This window comes from Nycticebus coucang, chromosome Y (genome assembly GCF_027406575.1).
Source record: "Nycticebus coucang isolate mNycCou1 chromosome Y, mNycCou1.pri, whole genome shotgun sequence".
Lineage (NCBI taxonomy): Eukaryota > Metazoa > Chordata > Mammalia > Primates > Lorisidae > Nycticebus > Nycticebus coucang.
The window spans coordinates 21,573,241-21,594,697 of NC_069805.1; the positions used below are offsets into that span (position 1 = coordinate 21,573,241).

Below are 21,457 nucleotides of genomic sequence, written 5' to 3' on the forward strand. Positions count from 1 at the left end.
ACCTTGGCCTCCCAGAGTGCTAGGATTACAGGAGTTAGCCACTGCAGCCGGTCTTAAAAATCTTTTTAAGTCTACATTTCAGTAGTGTGAAGTATACTTGTTACTTACTGTTATGCAGATCTTTAAAACTTTTAAATCATAAAGATCTACCACGCAATACCTAATGTGTAGAAACTCATTTTACCCTCTCTTAAACCCTTGAGTAACAACCTTGACAAACACCATTCTATTTTCTCTTTCTATGAGTTTGACTACTTAAGATAGCTTATGTAAGTGAAATTAATGGAATATTCGTCATTTTGTTGCCAGCATATTTCAGTTAACATAATATTCTGAAGGTCTATTCTTTTCATACAATGTGATGAGGTTTGCTTTTTGAAGATAGCAGGATATTTCATCATATGTATATGCCATGTTTTCTTTAACTGTACCTCAGTGAATATCTTGATTATCTCTACCTTTTAACTTTTGTGATTAATCCTGCAAAAACGTGTGTGCAAATATCTCTTCTAGTTCTTACATTGCATGCTTTGGATATATACCTGGAAGTAAAATGGTTGGATCATATGAGAATTCTTCATACTGTTTTCTATAGAGGTTGTACCAATTTACATTCTCACTAAGTGTATAGAAGCATTTTTTGCCTTGTATCCTTGACAACAGTTACTGCTTTTCCCCCCAATTTTAAAAAATGGCCATTTTGGCCTGGTGCAGTGGCTTACACCTTAATCCTAGCACTCTGGGAGGTTGAGGTAGGTCACCTCAGCTCAGGAGATCAAGACCAGCCTCAGCCAAGAGCAAGACCCTGTCTCTAAAAATAGCCAGGCGTTGTGGTAGGTGCCTGTAGTCCCAGCTACTCTGGAGGCTGAGGCAAGAGAATCACTTAAGCCCAAGAGTTGGAGTTTGCTGTGAGCTGTGACTCCAGGGCACTCTACTTTGGGTGACAAAGTGAGACTCTGTCTCAAAAATCAATAAATAAATATGGCCATTCTGACATAGGCAAAGTTATGTATCATTTCATTTTTATTTCCATTTCCCTGATTTGTGATGTTGAGCATTTTTTTAATATGTTGATCATTTGTATGTATTTTTTTTAAAAAACAATTTTTTTGTTCACTCTTTTTTTGAGACAGAGTTTTATTTTTGTCACCTTTAGTAGAGTGTTTTTCACTCTTTAATGGGCTTTTTTTTGTTTGTTTATCCTTTCTGATTTGAGTTTCTCATAGATTTTTTTATATTAGTTCATTTTTGTACATATAGTTTTCAAATACTTTTCCCCCATTATATAGAACATATATTTACTTTGCTGATGATTTGATTTCTTTTGTTGTGCAGAATTTTTAGTTTGAGCCTTATTTATTTATTTATGGTTTTGTTTTGCTTTCTTTTGGGCTCTCAGTAATAAATACTGGGCAACATCCAGAGAGTTAGTCCTAAGTTTTATTCTAGAAATTTTATGATTTTAGGTTTTACATTTAAGTTTAATCTAAATTGAGTTAATATTTGTATATGCACACAAGTTTTCTGGAGATTGTTTAGTTTTTGTTTTGTTTTGTTTTGTTTGAGACAGAGTCTCACTATTTCACCCTCCGTATAGTGTCATGGTGCACAGCTCACAGCAACCTCAAACTCTTGGGCTTAAGCAATTCTCTTGCCTCAGCCTCCCAAGTAGCTGGGACTTCAGGCATCTGCCACAACTCCCAGCTATTTTTTGGTTGTAGTTGTCATTGTTGTTTAGCAGGCCCAGGCTGGGTTTGAATCCACCAGCTCCAGTGTATGTGGCTGGCACCCTAACCACTGATTTGTGGTGCCAAGCCAACATTGGTTTTTTGACAAGAGCATTTGGCCACCAGGCAAGATGTGGTCAGTGGGAAAGTAACCCATCCTCAAAGTGGGGAAGTCCCCAGCAGTTCTGGAGGCTGAGGTAGGTCTGCCATCCCACATTTCTTGGAATTAGTTACCAATATGAGTTTACTTGCCTTCTATGTAGATTCCAACTTAGTCTAGTCTTTCACTTGAAAAAATTTGTTATTATCCTCATGCATGGCAAGATTCTGACAATAATAGGAAAGTTGAAATAAGGAGGATTACAACACTCTGACAGATACAGATTTCCCAGAAAGAAATCTGAGTTTTATGAAAACTAATTTCTCAATCTCTAAAGCAGTAATTTTCAACTGGTATGCTGCAAAAATTTTTTTTTTTAATTTTTTTATTAAATCATAAGTGTATACAATGATATGATTATGGGGTATCATACACTCACTTCATAAACCATTTGACACATTTTTATCCCAGTGGTTAACATAGCCTTTCCGGCGTTATCTCAGTTACTGTGCCAAAACATTTATATTCTACATTTACCAAGTTTCGCAAATACCCCTGTAATATGCACCACAGGTGTGATCCCACCGATTCCCCTCCCTCTACCCACCCCCCCCTTTCCCACTTCCCCCTATTGTTAAGTTGTAGCTGGGTTATAGCTTTCATGTGAGAGTCCCAAATTAGTTTCATAGTAGGGCTGTGTACATTGGGTATTTTTTCTTCCATTCTTGGGATACTTTACTAAGAAGAATATGTTCCAGCTCCATCCATGTAAACATGAAAGAGGTAAAGTCTCCATCTTTCTTTAAGGCTGCATAGTATTCCATGGTATACATATACCACAATTTATTAATCCATTCGTGGATCGATGGGCACTTCGGCTTTTTCCATGACTTAGCAATTATGAATTGGGCTGCAATAAACATTCTGGTACAAATATCTTTGTTATGTTGTGATTTTTGGTCTTCTGGGTATATGCCCAGCAGAGGAATTACAGGATTGAATGGCAGATCTATTATTAGATCTCTGAGTGTTCTCCATATATCCCTCCAAAAGGAATGTATTAATTTGCATTCCCACCAGCAGTGCAGAAGTGTTCCCTTTTCTCCGCATCCACGCCAACATCTCTGGTCTTGAGATTTTGTGATATAGGCTAGTCTCATTGGAGTTAGATGATATCTCAAAGTAGTTTTGATTTGCATTTCTCTGATGATTAAAGAGGATGAGCATTTTTTCATATGTCTGAAGGCCGTGCGCCTGTCTTCTTCAGAGAAGTTTCTCTTCAAATCCCTTGCCCAGCCTGCGATGGGATCCCTTGTTTTTTTCTTGCTGATGCGTTTGAGTTCTCTGTGGATTCTGGTTATTAAACCTTTGTCAGAGTTATACCCTGCAAATATCTTCTCCCATTCTGAGGGCTGTCTGCTTGCTCTGCTTACTGTGTTCTTAGCTGTGCAGAAGCTTTTTAGTTTGATCAAGTCCCAGTAGTGTATTTTTGAAGCTGCTTCAATTGCCCGGGGGGTTCTCCTCATGAAATACTCACCCAGACCAATTTCTTCAAGGGTTTTCCCTGCATTCTCCTCTAGTATTTTTATAGTTTCATGTCTTAAGTTTAAATCTTTAATCCAATGAGAGTCTATCTTAGTTAATGGTGAAAGGTGTGGGTCCAATTTCAGTCTTCTGCAGGTTGCCAGCCAGTTCACCCAGCACCATTTGTTAAATAGGGAATCTTTTCCCCACTGAATGTTTTTAATTGGCTTGTCAAAAATCAAATATCGGTAAGTAGCTGGATTCATCTCTTGGTTCTCTATTCTATTCCAGATATCTACTTCTCTGTTTTTGTGCCAATACCATGCTGTTTTGATCACTATCGATTTGTAGTAAAGTCTGAGGTCTGGTAGTGTGATTCCTCCTGTTTTGTTTTTATTTCTGAGTAATGTCTTGGCTATTCGAGGTTTTTTCTGATTCCATATAAAACGAAGTAATGTTTTTTCAAGATCTTTAAAATATGACAGTGGAGCTTTAATAGGGAGTGCGTTGAAATTATATATTGCTTTGGGTAGTATGGACATTTTGATAATGTTGATTCTTCCTAGCCATGAGCATGGTATGTTTTTCCATTTGTTAACATTTTCGGCTATTTCTTTTCTTAGAGTTTCATAGTTCTCTTTATAGAGATCTTTCACGTCTTTTGTTAGGTAAATTCCCAAATATTTCATCTTCTTTGGCACTACTGTGAATGGGATAGAGTCCTTAACTGCTTTTTCAATTTGACTGTTGTTGGTGTATATAAAGGCTACCGATTTATGAATGTTGATTTTGTAACCTGAGACGCTGCTGTATTCCTTGATCACTTCTAGGAGTTTTGTAGTAGAGTCCCTAGTGTTTTCCAGATACACAATCATATCATCTGCGAAGAGCGAGAGTTTGATCTCTTCTGACCCTATATGGATACCCTTGATCGCCTTTTCTTCCCTAATTGCGGTGGCTAAAACTTCCATTACAATGTTGAAAAGCAATGGAGACAATGGGCAGCCTTGTCTGGTTCCTGATCTGAGTGGAAATGATTCCAATTTAACTCCATTCAATATGATATTGGCTGTGGGTTTGCTGTAGATAGCCTCTATCAGTTTAAGAAAAGTCCCTTCTAGACCAATTTTCTTGAGTGTTCTGATCATGAAGGGATGCTGGATATTATCAAAAGCTTTTTCTGCATCAATTGAGAGAATCATATGGTCTTTGTTTTTTAATTTGTTTATGTGCTGAATTACATTTATAGATTTACGTATATTGAACCAGCCTTGAGACCCTGGGATAAAACCAACTTGGTCATGATGTATAATTTGTTTGATGTGTTGCTGGATTCTGTTTGTTAGGATCTTGTTGAATATTTTTGCATCTATATTCATTAGTGATATTGGTCTATAATTTTCTTTTCTTGTTGGGTCTTTTCCTGGTTTGGGGATCAGGGTGATATTTGTTTCATAGAACGTGTTGGGTAGTCTTCCTTCTTTTTCTACATTTTGGAACCGGTTGAGTAACATAGGTACTAATTCCTCTTTAAAGGTTTGGTAGAATTCTGACGTGAAACCATCTGGTCCCGGGCTTTTCTTTTTAGGGAGGTTTTGTATAGTTGATGCTATTTCTGAACTTGATATGGGTCTGTTCAACATTTCCACTTGATTCTGGTTAAGTCTTGGAAGGTGGCGTGCTTCCAAGTATCGGTCTATTTCCTTCAGATTTTCATATTTCTGAGAATAAAGTTTCTTGTAATATTCATTAAGGATTTTTTGGATTTCTGATGAGTCTGTGGTTATTTTGTCTTTGTTGTTTCTGATTGATGATATTAGAGATTTTACTCTTTTTTTCCTGATTAGGTTGGCCAGAGGTTTATCTATTTTATTGACCTTTTCAAAAAACCAGCTTTTTGATTTATTGATCTGTTGTATTATTCTTTTGTTTTCAATTTCATTTAATTCTGCTCTAATTTTGGTTATTTCTTTTCTTCTACTGGGTTTGGGGTTGGAATGTTCTTCCTTTTCCAGTTGCGTGAGATGTCCCATTAAGTTGTTAACTTCCTCTCTTTCCGTTCTCTTGAGGAAGGCTTGCAGTGCTATAAATTTCCCTCTTAGAACTGCCTTTGCAGTGTCCCAGAGGTTCTGATAGCTTGTGTCTTCATTGTCATTTTGTTCCAAAAAATTGGTGATTTCTTTCTTAATCTCATCTCTGACCCAGCTATCATTCAGCATAAGGTTATTTAACTTCCATGTTTTTGTATGGGTATGCAGATTCCTGTTGTTACTCAATTCAAGTTTTATTCCATGATGGTCCGAGAAGATGCATGGAATAATTTCTATTCCTTTAAATTGACTGAGGTTAGACTTGTGACCTAAAATGTGATCAATTTTGGAGTAAGTTCCGTGGGCTGATGAGAAGTATGTGTATTCAGTTTTGTTGGGATGAAATGTTCTGTAGATGTCTGCTAAATCTAAATATTGGATGGTTAGGTTTAAATCTAAGATTTCCTTGCTCAGCTTCTTTCTGGAGGATCGATCCAACACTGCCAAGGGAGTGTTGAAATCTCCAACGATTATGGAGCTGGAGGAAATCAAGTTACTCATGTCTGTTAGAGTTTCTCTTATAAATTGAGGTGCATTCTGGTTGGGTGCATAGATATTAATAATTGAGATCTCGTCATATTGAGTATTACCCTTAACAAATATGAAGTGACCATTCTTGTCCTTCCTTACTTTTGATGGTTTAAAGCCTACTGTATCTGCAAATAAAATTGCAACACCTGCTTTTTTCTGATTACCATTTGCCTGAAATATGGATGACCATCCTTTCACCCTGAGTCTGTATTTGTCTTTTAAGTTGAGATGTGACTCTTGTATGCAACAAATATCTGGCTTAAGTTTTTGTATCCAGTCAGCTAACCTATGCCTCTTTAGAGGACAGTTTAAGCCATTCACATTGATGGAGAGTAAGGATAAGTCTGGTGGAATTTTGGGTATCGAGTTTTTCAAAGGTCCAGTGGACATTTTTAATCCTTTCGCCAGTGTGGAAGTTGGAGTTTGATCCGAAGTTTCTGAGTGAGTTTACTTTTGTGGTATAGGATTGGGTTGGTCATTGTGGAGGATAGGTCTGAGAACATCCTGAAGAGCTGGTTTACTTATGGCAAATTTTTTCAACATATGAATGTCATTGAAGTATTTAATTTCTCCATCATAGATGAAACTCAGTTTAGCTGGATACAAGATCCTGGGTTGAAAGTTTTTTTGCTTTAGGAGATTAAAAGTTGATGACCAGCCTCTTCTTGCTTGAAAAGTTTCAGCAGAGAGATCTGCAGTTATTCTAATATTCTTACCTTTGTACGTTATAGTTTTCTTTCGCCGGGCTGCTTTGAGAATCTTCTCTTTCATGTTAACTTTAGTGAAGCTAATTATGATATGTCTGGGAGATGGCTTTTTGGGGTTGAATCGTGCTGGGGTTCTGAAGCTGTCTGCTATCTGAATTTCAGATTCTCTAGGCATGTCTGGAAAATTTTCTTTCATAATTTCATGTAGAAGGGCCTCTGTGCCCTTGGCTGCCACGTCATCAGTCTCCGAAATTCCTATAACCCTTATGTTATTTTTTTTCGAATTATCTGAGAGCTCTCTGAGTGAGTGATCCGTTTTTGCTCTCCATTTCTCTTCCTCTTTGAGAGATTGGGAGCGTTCGAAGACTTTATCTTCAATGTCAGAAATCCTTTCTTCTGCTTGCTCCATTCTGTTACTGAGGGATTCTACTGTATTTTTCATATCTTTGAGGGCTGTAAGTTCTTGTTTCAGTGTGTCTAAGTCTTTGGTGGTTTTATCTTTAAATTCGTTAAATTCTTGAGACAGTTTTTGAATTTCTCCTCGAATTCCTAATTCCATTTTATTAATCTTGTCTGCAAACCAAATTCTGAATTCGACTTCTGACATCTCAGCCAGTTGTTTATGAATGGGATCTTCAATCACATCTGCCGTATCTTTTCTTGGGGGGGTTGATCTATTCTGGTTATTCATGTTACCAGAGTTTTTCCGCTGATTCCGCCCCATGGTTTACTCCCTTTGGTTTTTCCCCTGGGGTTTTATCGAGGGCCCGTACAGTGTTGTGGCCTGAGAAACTGGGGCCCTGTCTGGTGTGGTGGAGCAAAGTGGTTCTGTCTTGTTTTCAGCTGGTTTCTGTTCGATCCTATTGCAACTTCTACTCTGGCTTGAAGTCTCAGCTGTGTGGAAAAATCAGCAATTAAGTCACCCCGCCTGCCCACCTCTGGCCCCAGTTGGAAAAGGAGAATCAAACCTTCCTACAATCGCACACCCAGGGCACCACCTGAAAAGTCCTCAGTCTATTAGCCCAGTTCAAAAGGTCCGAATCAACTGTCTCAATCGGCACTTGTCTCAGGTGGAAGGGTTCAAGAGGTCTCTGGGAACTGGATCACAGGGGCCTGGTGACTCCTCTGAGACAGCTCACCCCAGTGCAGCGTGGAGTCAGGAGGAGCCACCCCGCAAACAGAGCAGTCTGGGAAGGTTGACGTCTCCTTCCCCACTTTGCCCCTCCGTCGGACCCAGTCACTGGTATCTCTGCAGATGGCTAACCCAGTTGCCTGCAGTGAACAGACACTCCAGGGGTTTGCACCTGCCTGAATCGCGAGGAAGTCTGCCAGGCCCCCGCAGACTGCCGCTATCTAGCAGGAGGAGATGGGGCCTGACATCTTTGAGTGTTTGATGCAGGTGATGGGAAGGAGGTGTTCACTCAGGCTTAGCCCCGACCCTGATGGATGCTGCTAACAGAACAGAACAGAACAGACAACTTTGTGAGGTTCTGTCTCTGTTCCTGTCGTCGCCTACAGGAGACGGGCTGTTTTGAGTTCAAACGTCTTTGCTGCTGGAGAATTGCGTCTGAACACCTCTCTGGGTCGGCCCCGCCCTGGAGGCTTCCGGGTTTGTGAGCCGTGTCACCGGTGGCCTCCTCTGGTTGCCCAGGGTGACGGGGGTGTGGCCTCAGAATATCCAGAAGTGAGCGTTCTGCCGTTAAAGAGAAAACGGCTGTTGATCTACCTCCAGGGAACTGCTGCTCTGGTGTGGGCACTCAGGCGACCCTTTTCTCCTCTGTCCCGCGCCCCAGAGTCAGCACTGAGCGGCCGCAGTTTGTGCTGGGTCCACACCCCTTAAGAGATCCCCCAAGAATCAGAACTCTTGGGGGATGGGCCCCCAGACCCGGATTGGGAGTGGGGCGGGGGGAAGCTAGAGTTTCATTCAGTTTCACGCAATACTACGGTCAGGGGAGGGCTCCTGCACTGCACCGCAGGGAAGTGCCGCCAAGGCTTGATTTCCCCTCAGCAGAGTGCCCTCTCCTCGCTCACGTATCCCAGAGTCAGCGCTGACCTGACGCAGCTCAGGCACTGTGCACTCCCCTCGAGAAATCACCCAAGGAGCCGAACTCCGGAGGGATAGGCCCTCAGACCCCGAGTGAGAGTAGGGGTTCTCAGCTCTCAGCGGGGAGGCCAGAGTCTGATTCAGTCTTGGGCCCCGTATGCCCGGGGAGGGTTGCTGTACTGCACCGCAGGGAAGTGCCGCCAAGGCTTGATTTTCCCTCAGCAGAGTGCCCTCTCCTCGCTCACTATCCCAGAGTCAGCGCTGACCTGACGCAGCTCAGGCACTGTGCACTCCCCTCGAGAAATCACCCAAGGAGCCGAACTCCGGAGGGATAGGCCCTCAGACCCCTAGTGAGAGTAGGGGCTCTCAGCTCTCAGCGGGGAGGCCAGAGTCTCATTCAGTCTTGTGCCCGGGGAGGGCTCCTGCACTGCACTGCAGGGAAGTGCCGCCAAGGCTTGATTTCCCCTCAGCGGAGTGCCCTCTCCTCGCTCACGTGTCCCAGAGTCAGCGCTGACCTGACGCAGCTCAGGCACTGTGCACTCCCCTCGAGAAATCACCCAAGGAGCCGAACTCCTGGGGGATAGGCCCTCAGACCCCGAGTGAGAGTAGGGGTTCTCAGCTCTCAGCGGGGAGGCCAGAGTCTGATTCAGTCTTGGGTCCCCTATGCCCGGGGAGGGTTGGTGCACTGCATCGCAGGGAAGTGCCGCGAGGCGTGACTCCCCCTCAGCCCGGTGCCCTCTCCTCACTCGGCGCGCCTCAGAGTCAATGCTGACCAGTCGCAACTCGGGGACTGTCCACTCTCCTTGAGAAATCACCCAAGGATCCGAAGTCCTGGGGGACAGGCCTCCAGACCTCAGTGGGCGGGAGGGGAGCGCCAGGGATTCAGGGTTGCCGGCAAAGGATTCCCAAAGTTTTATTCAGCCCTATGTCCAGCAGGAGAATGCCACGGCACCCCAGTAGGGGAGGTAGGTCCAGTTTTTAGAAGGTCTCTCCCGTGGAGTGTAGTGGGAGGGGCTTTAATTTCTGCCCGCTTGTTCAATTGTGAGGCTACAGAGCCGGTCTCATGGGGGAGGGGGACTCCCGTCCGCTTGGTGGTGGATTTTGTACCTTTTGTTTGCGTCCTTGTGATCACAACTTGCCTCAGCGGTGTTGATGTGCGTTCTTCAGCCTTCTCTCTTGGTGAGGCTCAAGTCCACCAGGATACTTACTAAATTCCTGTCCCTTAACTCTCCTTCTGGACGGGAGCCTTTGTTGAAAGCTGGCTTCAGTCCGCCATCTTGTCTCCCCTCCTCCCAAAAATTTTTAAAGATCATTAATTACATTATTTTTGAAAGACATTCACAGCACAGTTTAAGTATATTCTTCTTTTTTCTCTTTTTATTTTTTGAGACAGAGTCTCACTTTGTCACCCTTGGTAGAGTGCTGTGGCGTCTTATCTCACAGCAATCTTAGACTCCTGGGCTCAAGCAATTCTCTTGCCTCAGCCTCCCAGGTAGCTGAGACTATAGGCACCCACCACAATCCCTCGCTACTTTTTTAGAGACAAGGGTCTCACTCTAGCTCAGACTGGTCTCAAACTCGTGAGCTGAGGCAATCCTCCCACCTCGGCCTCCCAGAGTGCTGGGATTACAGGCATGAGCTACCATGCCTCACACTTACTCTTTTTTTTCTTTTTTGATAAACATAATTTGTGTCACAGAAATTTAACTGTAGGTTCAAGCATGCTGTGAGTGGAAAAAACAAATCAAGTGTGCTGTGAGAGAAAAGGTTGCAAAACACTGCTCTAGTAAATGCCTTTAAACGTGACCTAAGATAAACTTTGGTAACAATTAACCCCATTTGTTTTGAGTGTTTCTAATTTCAGGAATGAGAACAGCTAGTACCCCACAGGGATTGATCTACCCATAGGATAGAGGCAGGTGTAGTCACAACTCCATCTGTAAGGATTCAAGTGTTGCCACCTTGGCACAGAGGCCCTTCTCAGGGAATTCTTGGTGCAGATGGAGACATTGGTGCCCTGAAGGCTATCTGGCCAAGCCTTTCAAAAGTCTCATTCTGGGCCCTCCATACCTGTGTTTCCCTCTCTTTTAACTGGTGAAATGAGTCTTGTGCTGTGGCTAGAGACTGGATTCCATTCCCCTCAGTATGCCCTAATCCACCACAGGGACAACTTCCTGCTGTCAGACTTTATGAAGCATCTGAGGAGTCAGAACTGAGCGTGATGATGCTCTGCTCCAGGCATGGACCTCCATGGCTCAGAAGCAATGAAGACAACTTCCTTATTCGTTCCCCAAAGACCTGAAAGATGCTAAATAAGAGATTCTTGCTAGACTGAACATGGTTCTTTGCTAGATCTGGATTTAAGGAAGTCTACAGATGGGCATAGTAGAAAGTTCAGGAGTCCGATGTAAGTTTGGTCAAGTAAAAAAATTTTTGTCACTTTCTAATCATTTCTAAGCATACACAGCTCAGCTGTGTGGAGTCTGTTCACATGTGTGCAATGATGGATCATGTTTGTATATTTATTATCCTTTTTTCAGCATTTACACAATGTTTATCTTGTATACGGCCCTTAGAGTGAGAGTTATTATATATGTTTACATGCGATTGCAGACTGAATATCAAACTGTGTAAAACCAGGGATGATATTCTTACGGGTAACGAGGAGCCTTAGCACAGAGTACTCATTTAACTGCCACCTCAGTAAGTTATATGACTTAGGATTTATCCTGAGTCAGGATTCAAACACAAATTGTTTGGCTGTCAATAAATAATTCTTATTCACACTACCATACTGACAATGCCCTACATGTTTCCTTAATAGAGAAATGAGATTATAATGGTACTAACCATTATAATGGTAGAATACCACTGTGAGTTGAGCTGTGGGATTAGATCTACCAATAAGAGATAAAAAACCGGGCCGTGCCAGTGGCTCAGTGGCTAGGGTGCCGGCCCCATACCCAGGGTGTGGGTTCAAACCCAGCCCTGGCCAGCTAACAAAAGAAAAAAAAGCCAGGCATTGTGGCAGGAACCTGTAGTCCCAGCTACTCAGGAGGCTGAGGCAAGAGAATAGCTTAAGGCCAAGAGTTGGAGGTTGCTGTGAGCTGTGATGCCACGGCCATCTACCAAGGGCAACAAAGTAAGACTGTCTCAGAAAAAAAAAAAGAGAGATAAAACCACAGAATTCAGTATGAATTACTATTGATTGTGCTCGTTTCTGATTTTTACTAACAAGTAGAATAATATCTAATGATAACATCATTGTTACTAAATTATACTCCAATATAAGATAATTACATAAAGGTGTATCAAAAAGGCAAAGGGATAAGAGCATTGAATAATTATTGGACAGATTCACAGTGAGACGAGAGGTGACACTGGAACATTTTCTTTTTTCTTTTTCTTTTTTTTGGGGGGACACTCTCACTTTGTCACCTTCAATAGAGTGCCATTGCATCATAGCTCACAGCAACCTGAAACTCTTGGGCTCAAGCGATCCCCTTTCCTCAGCCTCCCAAGTAGCTGGGACTACAGGCGCCTGCCACAACATCTGGCTGTTTTAGAGACTGAGTCTCACTCTTGCGCAGGCTGATCTCAACTCCTGAGCTTAAGCTATCAACCCGCCTCAGCCTCCCAGAGTGCTAGGATTACAGATGTGAGCCATTGTGAACGGGCAACACTGAAACAGTTTGAAAGCACAAACAGTGAAGGCCTTAACACTGATCATGATGCAACTTCTTTAATGTGCCTCCCATTTTATGACAGGAAAAAAATCTCAGCATAATCAACAGACACATTCTTTTTGTAAAAACAGGTACTGTCACTATTAAGCACGTAACACATCCAACATTAGAGAAAATATAATTCTAGTCACTGTCAGTCACACACAGTCCCTGTACAGCAGTTGATTATTGTATTCTCATTTAATTTCATTATCATTACTTGCATGGAGATTTTATATAAACTTTTTTTTTTGAGACAGAGTCTCACTATGTCACCCTCGGTAGAGAGCCGTGGCATCACAATTCACAGCAACCTCCAACTCCTGGACTTAGGTGATTCTCTTGTTTCAGCCTCCTGAGTAGCTGGAACTACAGGCACGTACCACATGCCCAGCAATTTTTTCTTGCAGTTTGGCCAAGGCTGGGTTTGAACCCGGCACCCTGGGTATATGTGTCCGGCGCCCTACCAAATGAGCCACAGGTGCCGCCCCTCCATATGAACATTTTTATTTTCCAGAAAATGGTGTCTGTGATTTAAGTGGAGAAGATTAATTTCAGAATGACAAAAATGGAGAATTTGAGTATCATCTTAAATTTACTAAGACAAAACATTAACTGGTATTACTATGAATTAAATTACATTAAAAGAAGATAGGGTTCAGGGTAGGATGTAAGGCTCCAGCCTATGCAAGGCTAAGTAAGTTTTAAATTTTGAGTAAAATGCCTCAAGGCTTCAGCATTTGCTTCAGAAAGTTTTTTTTTTTCTTTTGTCTTGAGTGTATATGGCAGCAAACTAGGATTTTTTTTTTTTTTTTTTTTTTGTTAGAGACAGAGTTTCACTTTGTCACCTTCGGTAGAGTACTATGGCATCACAGCTCACAGCAACCTCCAGCTCTTGGGCTTAGGAGATTCTCTTGCCTCAGCCTCCCGAGTAGCTGGGACAACAGGCACCTGCCACAGCGCCTGGCAATTTTTTGTTGTTGTTGCAGTTTGGCTGGGGCCGGGTTCAAACCTGCCACCCTCAGTAAATGGGGCTGGCGCCCTACTCACTGAGCCACAGGCGCTGCCCAAGCAGACCAGTTTTAATTTTTAATTTTTTCTTTTTTTTGAGATAGAGTCAACAAAAAAGCTAAGTACCACCTTAAGCTTACAGCAAATCCAAACTCCTGAGTCAAACTATCTTCCTACCTTGACCTTCCAGAGTGGCTAAGTTCATAGACGTGAGCCACTGTGCCTGGCCAGTGGGCCAGTTTTAAATCCAGAATAATCCCTATCAAGACACAAGCAATTATCCAGACTCCAGACACCCCTTGAGCTCACAGACTCTGCTTCTCAGATTAAAACCTAGAACACTCAGCTGAATCTTTTCTGATTTCAGGATTGTGGTGTCAGGGCAACAGTTTTGGCAGTGTATGTGTGAAAAGGAGGCAGGAAAACCCTGCATAGACTTTCTGTGACCTGACCTCCCCACAGAACTATAATTATCATTTTATGTGTAATGGCAATCATAGTGCACATTACCTGAGACTATTTCTGAAAAATTCTGTGATTAATCAATCAAATAATTGCAGATTCGTACTTGGTATATGTGCTGCCGAAGCGAGCACGCAGATTCTTACTTGGGACATCCTTGTGTTTCGAGGAGGATCTTTTCTATAATCCTTGGAGGCAGACAGGGTGTTGTGGAAAAGAGCAGAAAATGCTGAGATGCAAACACAAGGGGCCCTGGTAGTAAAGCTTGTTTGTACACTGGACTATGTGCTTGTTTGAGAAGGCATTTTACTCAAAAATTAAAACTAAATTATCTTGGGATTCCAAGATGCCCCTTTGTAAGAGGAGAAAAAGCTTTACAGCCCCTCTCTCCCTTAAACTGGAAAAAGTTGCCTCCTGACCCAAGTAATTATCAGAAAAGTCATGTGTGGCCATGCAAGTCACTGAGTGGTCATGAAAGTCACTGTGACCCTGAATCAGAGAAGGAAAAAGGTGTGCAGCTTGGGAAAGTAAACAACACTGAGTCCTTCCACTAAAGATTAGAGGGCTCCATGATATACAGCTGAAGATAGTAACTTTGGGGAGGGTATAAGAACTCTGAAACTCTCAAAGTAAGGCAGGATTTCAGAATGATCTCCCTGTCTTCTCAGGATTCTGAATATGGTAATGAAGTTTAACCCACATGAGTGTTTGGCACTTGCTCCTAGTCCCAGTGCCCTGGTTATACCTTTAACACAGTTATGGGAAGAATAATGAGGTGACATAAAGAAAAAGACAAGGATGCAGCAATGTGTTAGATTTAAAAGATTGAACATAATATCAATTTATACTAAAATCATTAAAGAACAATTAGCACAACTCAATGCATGTTGATTTGGAAAACAAAAGCATATGAAAATTGTCTAGAAAAATATTTTTAACAAAATAGACCCTCATTTAGAAAGTATAAATTATTTAATATTCATAGGAGCAGAAATGTTTATAAAAGAGGGTCTAGGGCGGTGCCTGTGGCTCAGTCGTAAGGCGCTGGCCCCATATACCGAGGGTGGCAGGTTCAAACCTGGTCCCAGCCAAACTGCAACCAAAAATAGCCGGGCGTTGCGGGCGGGCGCCTGTAGTCCCAGCTACTCGGGAGGCTGAGGCAAGAGAATCGCTTAAGCCCAGGAGTTGGAGGTTGCTGTGAGCTGTGTGAGGCCACGGCACTCTACCGAGGGCCATAAAGTAAGACTCTGTCTCTACAAAAAAAAAAAAAAAAAAAAGAGGGTCTAACAAATACAGAGCCAGGATAAAGTATTTTAACAGGAGAATTCTACACCCATTTTAGATGTCACATACTTCAGTATTTTTAACTCAATTTAACATTGTAGTGAAAGTAGTACTACCAAACAAATTAAATCAAATGAAACACTGCCACCAAAAACTATTTTGTACAAAATAGACTGTTACAGAAAAATCTCATTCTGGCTACACATAAACAAATTTTAATTGATCATTCATTTTAGAGGGAAAGCCTTGCTCCAGTGCCCAGATTGGAGTGCAGTGGACTGATCATAGCTATCTGCACTTCCAACCCAGAGGCTCAAGCAATTGTCCTTCTATAGCCTCTTGAGTAGCTGTGGACATAGGCATGCACTACCACGCCTGGATTTTTGGAGAATTTTTTTTTTCTTTTAGAGATGGGATCTGGCTATTTTGCCCAGGCTGGTTTCAAACTTCTGACCTCAAGTGATCTTCCTATCTTGGCCTCTCAGCATGATAGACAGGATTATAGGCATGAGCCACCATGGCTGACACAACCTGAAATTTTAAAATATTTATAAGCTCCGATTTTATTTTATTTACATTTTTTAGAGACAGTCTCACTTTGTCACCCTGGGTAGAGTGCTGTGATGTCTCAGTTCACAGCAACTTCAAACTCTTGGGCTCAAGTGATTCTCTTGCCTCAGCCCCCAAGTAGCTGGGACTACAGGTACCCACCACAATGCCTGGCTATTTGTTTTTAGAGAAAGGGTCTTGCTCTCACTCAAATTGATCTGGAACTCCTGAACTCAAGCAATCCATGGCCTCGTCCTCCTAGAGTGCTGGGATTACAGGCATGAGCCACTGCATCCAGCCCTATAAGCTCCAATTCTTAATATTATATATATATCGTCCTATATATAACATTACATACAAGGTTAAATGCGAATGGCCTCCAGGCAGGGCCCTGTCTCAGAAACCCTCAGCAGTTTTGAAGGTGTGGGATCTCATTACCTGTCACTCAGGGGCTTACACGCCCAGGCCCATCCAATCAGGGGAGGGAAGGGGGAGAATCCACCAATCAAGCTTGAAGAGGAACAGGAAGTGGGGTTTCTATGAGCTGGAGCGGCCTGCATCTCTGACATCAGCTTGCCAAGTTCAGCCAGTGTGCACTTTATGTTTACTTAGTATGGACCCTCGTCTCTGTTGCAGCTTGTGTTGTCCTGCGACCTGTGGGTGCACCAGGATCTGTAAGGAGGATGTCAGAGCCGCTCGAAATCCGGGAGATGGTGTTGAGTGGCCGGTTGTCATGGAAGGTGTGGCGGGTCATAGACCTCCCGGCATCAGCATGGTAGTCTGCAGACTGGAGTCCACCTGCTGATGCAGCTTGGCTCTTGGATCCCTCTGGCTCCAGGGTGAAGGGGAGAAGCAGAGCCAGGACCCTGGAAATCCTGCCCCATCCAGCCCTCTCTAGGCTGCTGCGCCCATGGCACAGTTTCTCCCTGTTGCTGGAAATGTCCGGGCTGGAATCAGAGAGATGAGACCAGCAGTCAGAATGTTGGGAAAAGCGAAGGGCTACAGCTCTCTCAGGCATGTAGCAACTTCACTTTATTTCTTACAAGCTTATGTACTTTAAAAACACATTGTTCTGCATTTATAGCAAACCTACTGGCGATAAATGGCTTATACGATAAAAATGGAAAGTAACTATAAAAGGAATACAAAGTAATCATAAAACTTAATAAACTATTTATCTGGAAAGAACAGATGTAACCTTCAACTAAAAATGCACATTACTTATCTTGATTTTCCCCTCCCTAGGTCCCTTCCAGGACATTCCAGAGACAATCAGACTCTGCCTTCAGGGTCTGCCTCTGGCATGATTAGCTTTCTAATCACTTTGGAGTGTCTTCAGAAGAACATCCCTTCATGTGGACTCTGGAAAGGTTTCTTCAAGCATAAATCAGTGGCACTTGAAGTTACATTAAGGTTACATCTCTCCCAGATTGTGTGGAAAAGACCAGACGGTCATCAGGGAAGAATCCCGACTCAGTGGTGGGTTGTGATAGATCTCAAGTCTGTCCTTTCTCCTGTTAAAAATTAAATTTAGGCACCAGTAAAACATAAAAGACTTTACTAGAACAAACAACGATTTAGGAGTCAGGAAGCCCCCAGCCATGGCTTGTGTTGGGGATGCACAGGAGGGGCTTGAGGAAAGGCTCTTTGAAAGCTTCTGGACCCAAAGATAAAAATCATTCCCAGGAGCAAGTTGAAAGGAAGGCTGAGATCCAATTTGTTCAAAGTGGCTTTTATTGCACCTGGAGGGCAGGTAGGGTGAGATTCCTGACTCTAGAAATTCACACTTGGGCTATGGCAGCCAGGATTGGTCTGTCCATTGCTTTACCTGGGCAGGTAGGTGGGACAAGATTAGGCCTGGACTAGTCTGTTCACTATTTCCTGGGAGGGACATGCTTTTCAGGAAAGGGATCCTTCCTGGGTGGGTTGGTAACTTGATTCTGTCACTCTTATTGAAAGGTTCTGGACCCAAGGAAGCAAGATTATTCCAAGGTGTGAAACAAAGGAAAACGGAATCCCCACTCTGTGGAAATAATGTGGTCTTTATTTGACCTGGATGTAGCTGGGGTGAAATCAAGAAAGGAATTCCACAGGTGGGTTATGGCGGATGGGGATTTAAAGGGTCAGGGAGCACAGCAATTGGCAGCATTCCTATTTCCTGGGAGGGACATGAGTCTGACCCTGCCTGGGCAAGGCAGGTCTGTTTGGGCATGTACACCTGATTCTATCACTTACAGGTTCATGAGGAAGCAAACCAGATTCAATAATTGCTTGAATTATAGTTTTATAGCCACTTTTTCTTATGAAGTCTCACTCTGTCACCAGGGTCAAGTGTTCTGGTGTCATGGTAGCTTGCAGTGTTACTGGCTGAAGAGGGTCCAACCAACTAATATGCAGAGAGGAGGATAGGTCCACCACACTTTGTCAGAAGGCCAGGGTTCTGGAGAACAGTGAGATTAGCCTCTCCAAGACTATTCTGTTCTTCTATTTTCAAAATTACAGTTTTATACATTAAAGTTCAAACTATGTTAACCCTTGAACAGTAATTGGCATAACCCATGACCCAAAACAACATTCCATTTTAGAAGTTAATCTCTTAAATTAGTTGCCCTGAAGTACTCAAGATACACACTTTTAGGTTAGAGCTGAATTTACAAAATGAAAATGGGAGACATGAGAAAAAAAAAAAAGAAAATGGGAGACATGAGGTGAAGGTCAGTTAGGAGCTAAACTGACTGGATCAGCTGCATAATGTTGGCCCTACCCTCCACATAAGGACTTTTATTTTCCTGCATTTTTCCAATGTATGGCAGTAGAATCTTAAATCCACCACTCTGTTTCCCTAGCATAAGTCTTGCTAGGGGAGACTTGCAGTAAAAATCCTGAATTTTTAGTTTTCCTTCCACATTCCCAAATGTCAACTTCTACTCACCACTTCACATTTTTCACTATCTTTTATTGTACTTGTTTATCATTTTTTCATAGAGCAGTGGGTGGCTCTTTTTAAAATATTTGTGTTTCTGATAATTTCACATGCGGAAATCAGAGAATATTCACTTGACACTCTGCTTTTACTATTCTTTGTGCCTCTCCGTTTATCTTCTTTCAACACAGACATGTTAACAGACTGTCTTTGGGCCAAGGTTGCTCTTTAGAAGCTTTATAGGGTGAAGTGCTCTCAGTCACTCTTAGATGATACTTGCCATCTAAGGATGTCCCAGAATGTAAACAGTGGCCGTCTCTTGGAATGTCTAGTGAATATCAGCCTCCTTGGGTCTTTTTCAAAAGGACAGCCTAAGGTATGGGGCTGGTGCCTGTTAGGAAAGCATCAGGACAGCTTGGGGCTGAGAGGAATCTCCTGGTAGATTCTTCTTCTGAAAAGCTCATTTCTTGGAGACATGCCAATTTAAGGCTGGTTTTTATTCAGGAGAAAAGACACAAGTAATGCCTGCTCTCTGAATTTTCTCACACTTATCAAGGAAGAAAAACAAGACTCCCGTGAGCTGGTGCAAGAACCTGCAAAGCAAAATGCACTCAGGCACACAGGGGACACAGTAAAGGGTCTCCTGGGAAGAGGCATTGAGTATTTCAATGAGCGGGATGGGGTGAGCAGATGGACCAAGTGATAGGATGTCCTGACTTGACATTTGAGTCAACTTAGGTCTGTGTTTCTGTCAGCATTGCCCCTCCCTGGGTTTTCCACCTAGAAAAAAAAGTGTTAAGTCATTTCAGCTTCAGTTTTTCTTTAACTGTAAAATAAATTTTAGCAGTACAGCTTGAAAGATAAGAAAGTATTTTCAAAGAGGCATAAAAAGCACAGATATCTGGGAAAAAACTGGTCATATATTCCACTCGTTAAAAATTCATATTTATTTTTAAGAATTAGAAGTTTACATTCCCTGCTCCTCTAAAGATAACTGCCTGTGCTCAGTGGTTAGGGTGCCAGCCACATACACAGGGGCTGGTGGGTTCGAACCTGGCCCAGGCCAGCTAAACAACAATAACTGAAACAAACAAAAATAGCCAGGCCTCGTGGTGGGCGCCTGTAGTCCCAGCTACTTGGGAGGCTGAGGCAAGAGAATCACTTGATAGCCAGGCATTGTGGTGGGTGCCTGTAGTCCCAGCTACTAGGGAGGCTAGGCAAGAGAATCTCTTAAGCCCAAGAGTTTGAGGTTGCTGTGAGCTGTGATGCCATAGCACTCTACTGGGGGTGACGTAGTGGTGAGACTCTGTCTCAAAAAAATAAAAATAAAAATTCTTATTTATCATTTTTTTTTCTCAGATATGTTCTTTTTTTGGCGGTAATTTTGGAATTCCAGCACTTCACTTTGGAAACGCTACTTGAGACAGGAGGAAAAACGTCTGTCTTCCATTTTGGTTGAAGAAAAATGAACACATTTCTACAAGAAACCAGGGTAGAAAAATTGATTAATGATTCACCACAACATCCACTCCTCCCTTTTTTGCCCAGTGGCAAATTTGTGATATTAAAGGGGTTTGTTTGTTTTTTTGAGACAGAATCACTCTGTCACTCAAGCTAGAGTATACAGTATCTGGCTTCAGCCTAGCTCACAGCACCCTCAAACTCTTGGACTCAAGAGATCCACTTGCTGGCCAGGCATGGTGGCTCATGCCGTTAATCCTAGCACTCTAGGGGGCCGAGGCAGCTGGATTGCTTGAATTCAGGAGTTGGAGAACAGCCTGAAAAAGAGCGAGACTCCATCTCTAAAAATGAGTGGTTGTTGTGGGAAGCACCTATAGTCCCTGCTACTCGGGAGGCTGAGGCAGGAGGATCTCTTGAGCCCAAGAGTTTGAGGTTGCTGTGAGCTATGATGTCACAGCACTTTACGAAGGGCAACAGAATGAGACTCTCTCTGAAAAAAAAAAAAAAATAGCTATTTGAAATTTCCTTTGAATATAGCCAAAACAGAGTTGCCTCCTGAATTACCAGGTAAATTTAGGGTGTACTATATATGACAAATAGTGCTGTCAAGTTTTCTACTTGAAAACTAATTGTGCCAACTTTATTTTTGAAATCTCTTAGCCATTTGTTTGTGGTGCATGTCACATTCTGGGTTTAATTATGTAATAAACCAATTTTCTTTTTTTTTTTATTGTTGGGGATTCATTGAGGGTACAATAAGCCAGTTACACTGATTGCAATTGTTAGGTAAAGTCCCTCTTGCAATCATGTCTTGCCCATATAAAGTGTGACACATACTAAGGCCCCACCCTCCTCCCTCCATCCCTCTTTCTGCATCCCCCCCCATAAACTTAATTGTCATTAATTGTCCTCATATCAAGATTAAGTACATAGGATTCATGCTTCTCCATTTTTGTGATGCTTTACTAAGAATAATGTCTTCCACTTCCATCCAGGTTAATACGAAGGATGTAAAGTCTCCATTTTTTTTAATAGCTGAATAGTATTCCATGGTATACATATACCACAGCTTGTTAATCCATTCCTGGGTTGGTGGGCATTTAGGCTGTTTCCACATTTTGGCAATGGTAAATTGAGCTGCAATAAACAGTCTAATACAAGTGTCCTTATGATAAAAGGATTTTTTTCCTTCTGGGTAGATGCCCAGTAATGGGATTGCAGGATCGAATGGGAGGTCTAGGTTGAGTGCTTTGAGGTTTCTCCATACTTCCTTCCAGAAAGGTTGTACTAGTTTGCAGTCCCACCAGCAGTGTAAAAGT

At 42.5% G+C, this 21,457-nt stretch overlaps 1 protein-coding gene and 1 long non-coding RNA gene across 2 annotated transcripts in view; one reads left to right on the forward strand and one right to left on the reverse strand.

The window, feature by feature from the left end:
* Positions 1 to 16,216: 16,216 nt before the first annotated feature.
* The window catches only part of LOC128578993 (uncharacterized), a 163,080-nt gene continuing 157,839 nt past the window's right edge, over positions 16,217 to 21,457 (reverse strand). Inside the window, exon 3 of the mRNA XM_053581318.1 lies at positions 16,217 to 16,701. Within this exon, the coding sequence (XP_053437293.1) occupies positions 16,359 to 16,701 (343 nt within the window). The 3' untranslated portion in view covers positions 16,217 to 16,358. The remainder of the gene's footprint in view (positions 16,702 to 21,457) is intronic.
* On the forward strand, positions 17,004 to 20,363 carry LOC128578994 (uncharacterized). Its single transcript, XR_008378019.1, has 3 exons — positions 17,004 to 17,233; positions 17,714 to 17,847; positions 20,037 to 20,363. It is a non-coding gene; the product is annotated as an uncharacterized LOC128578994 (long non-coding RNA).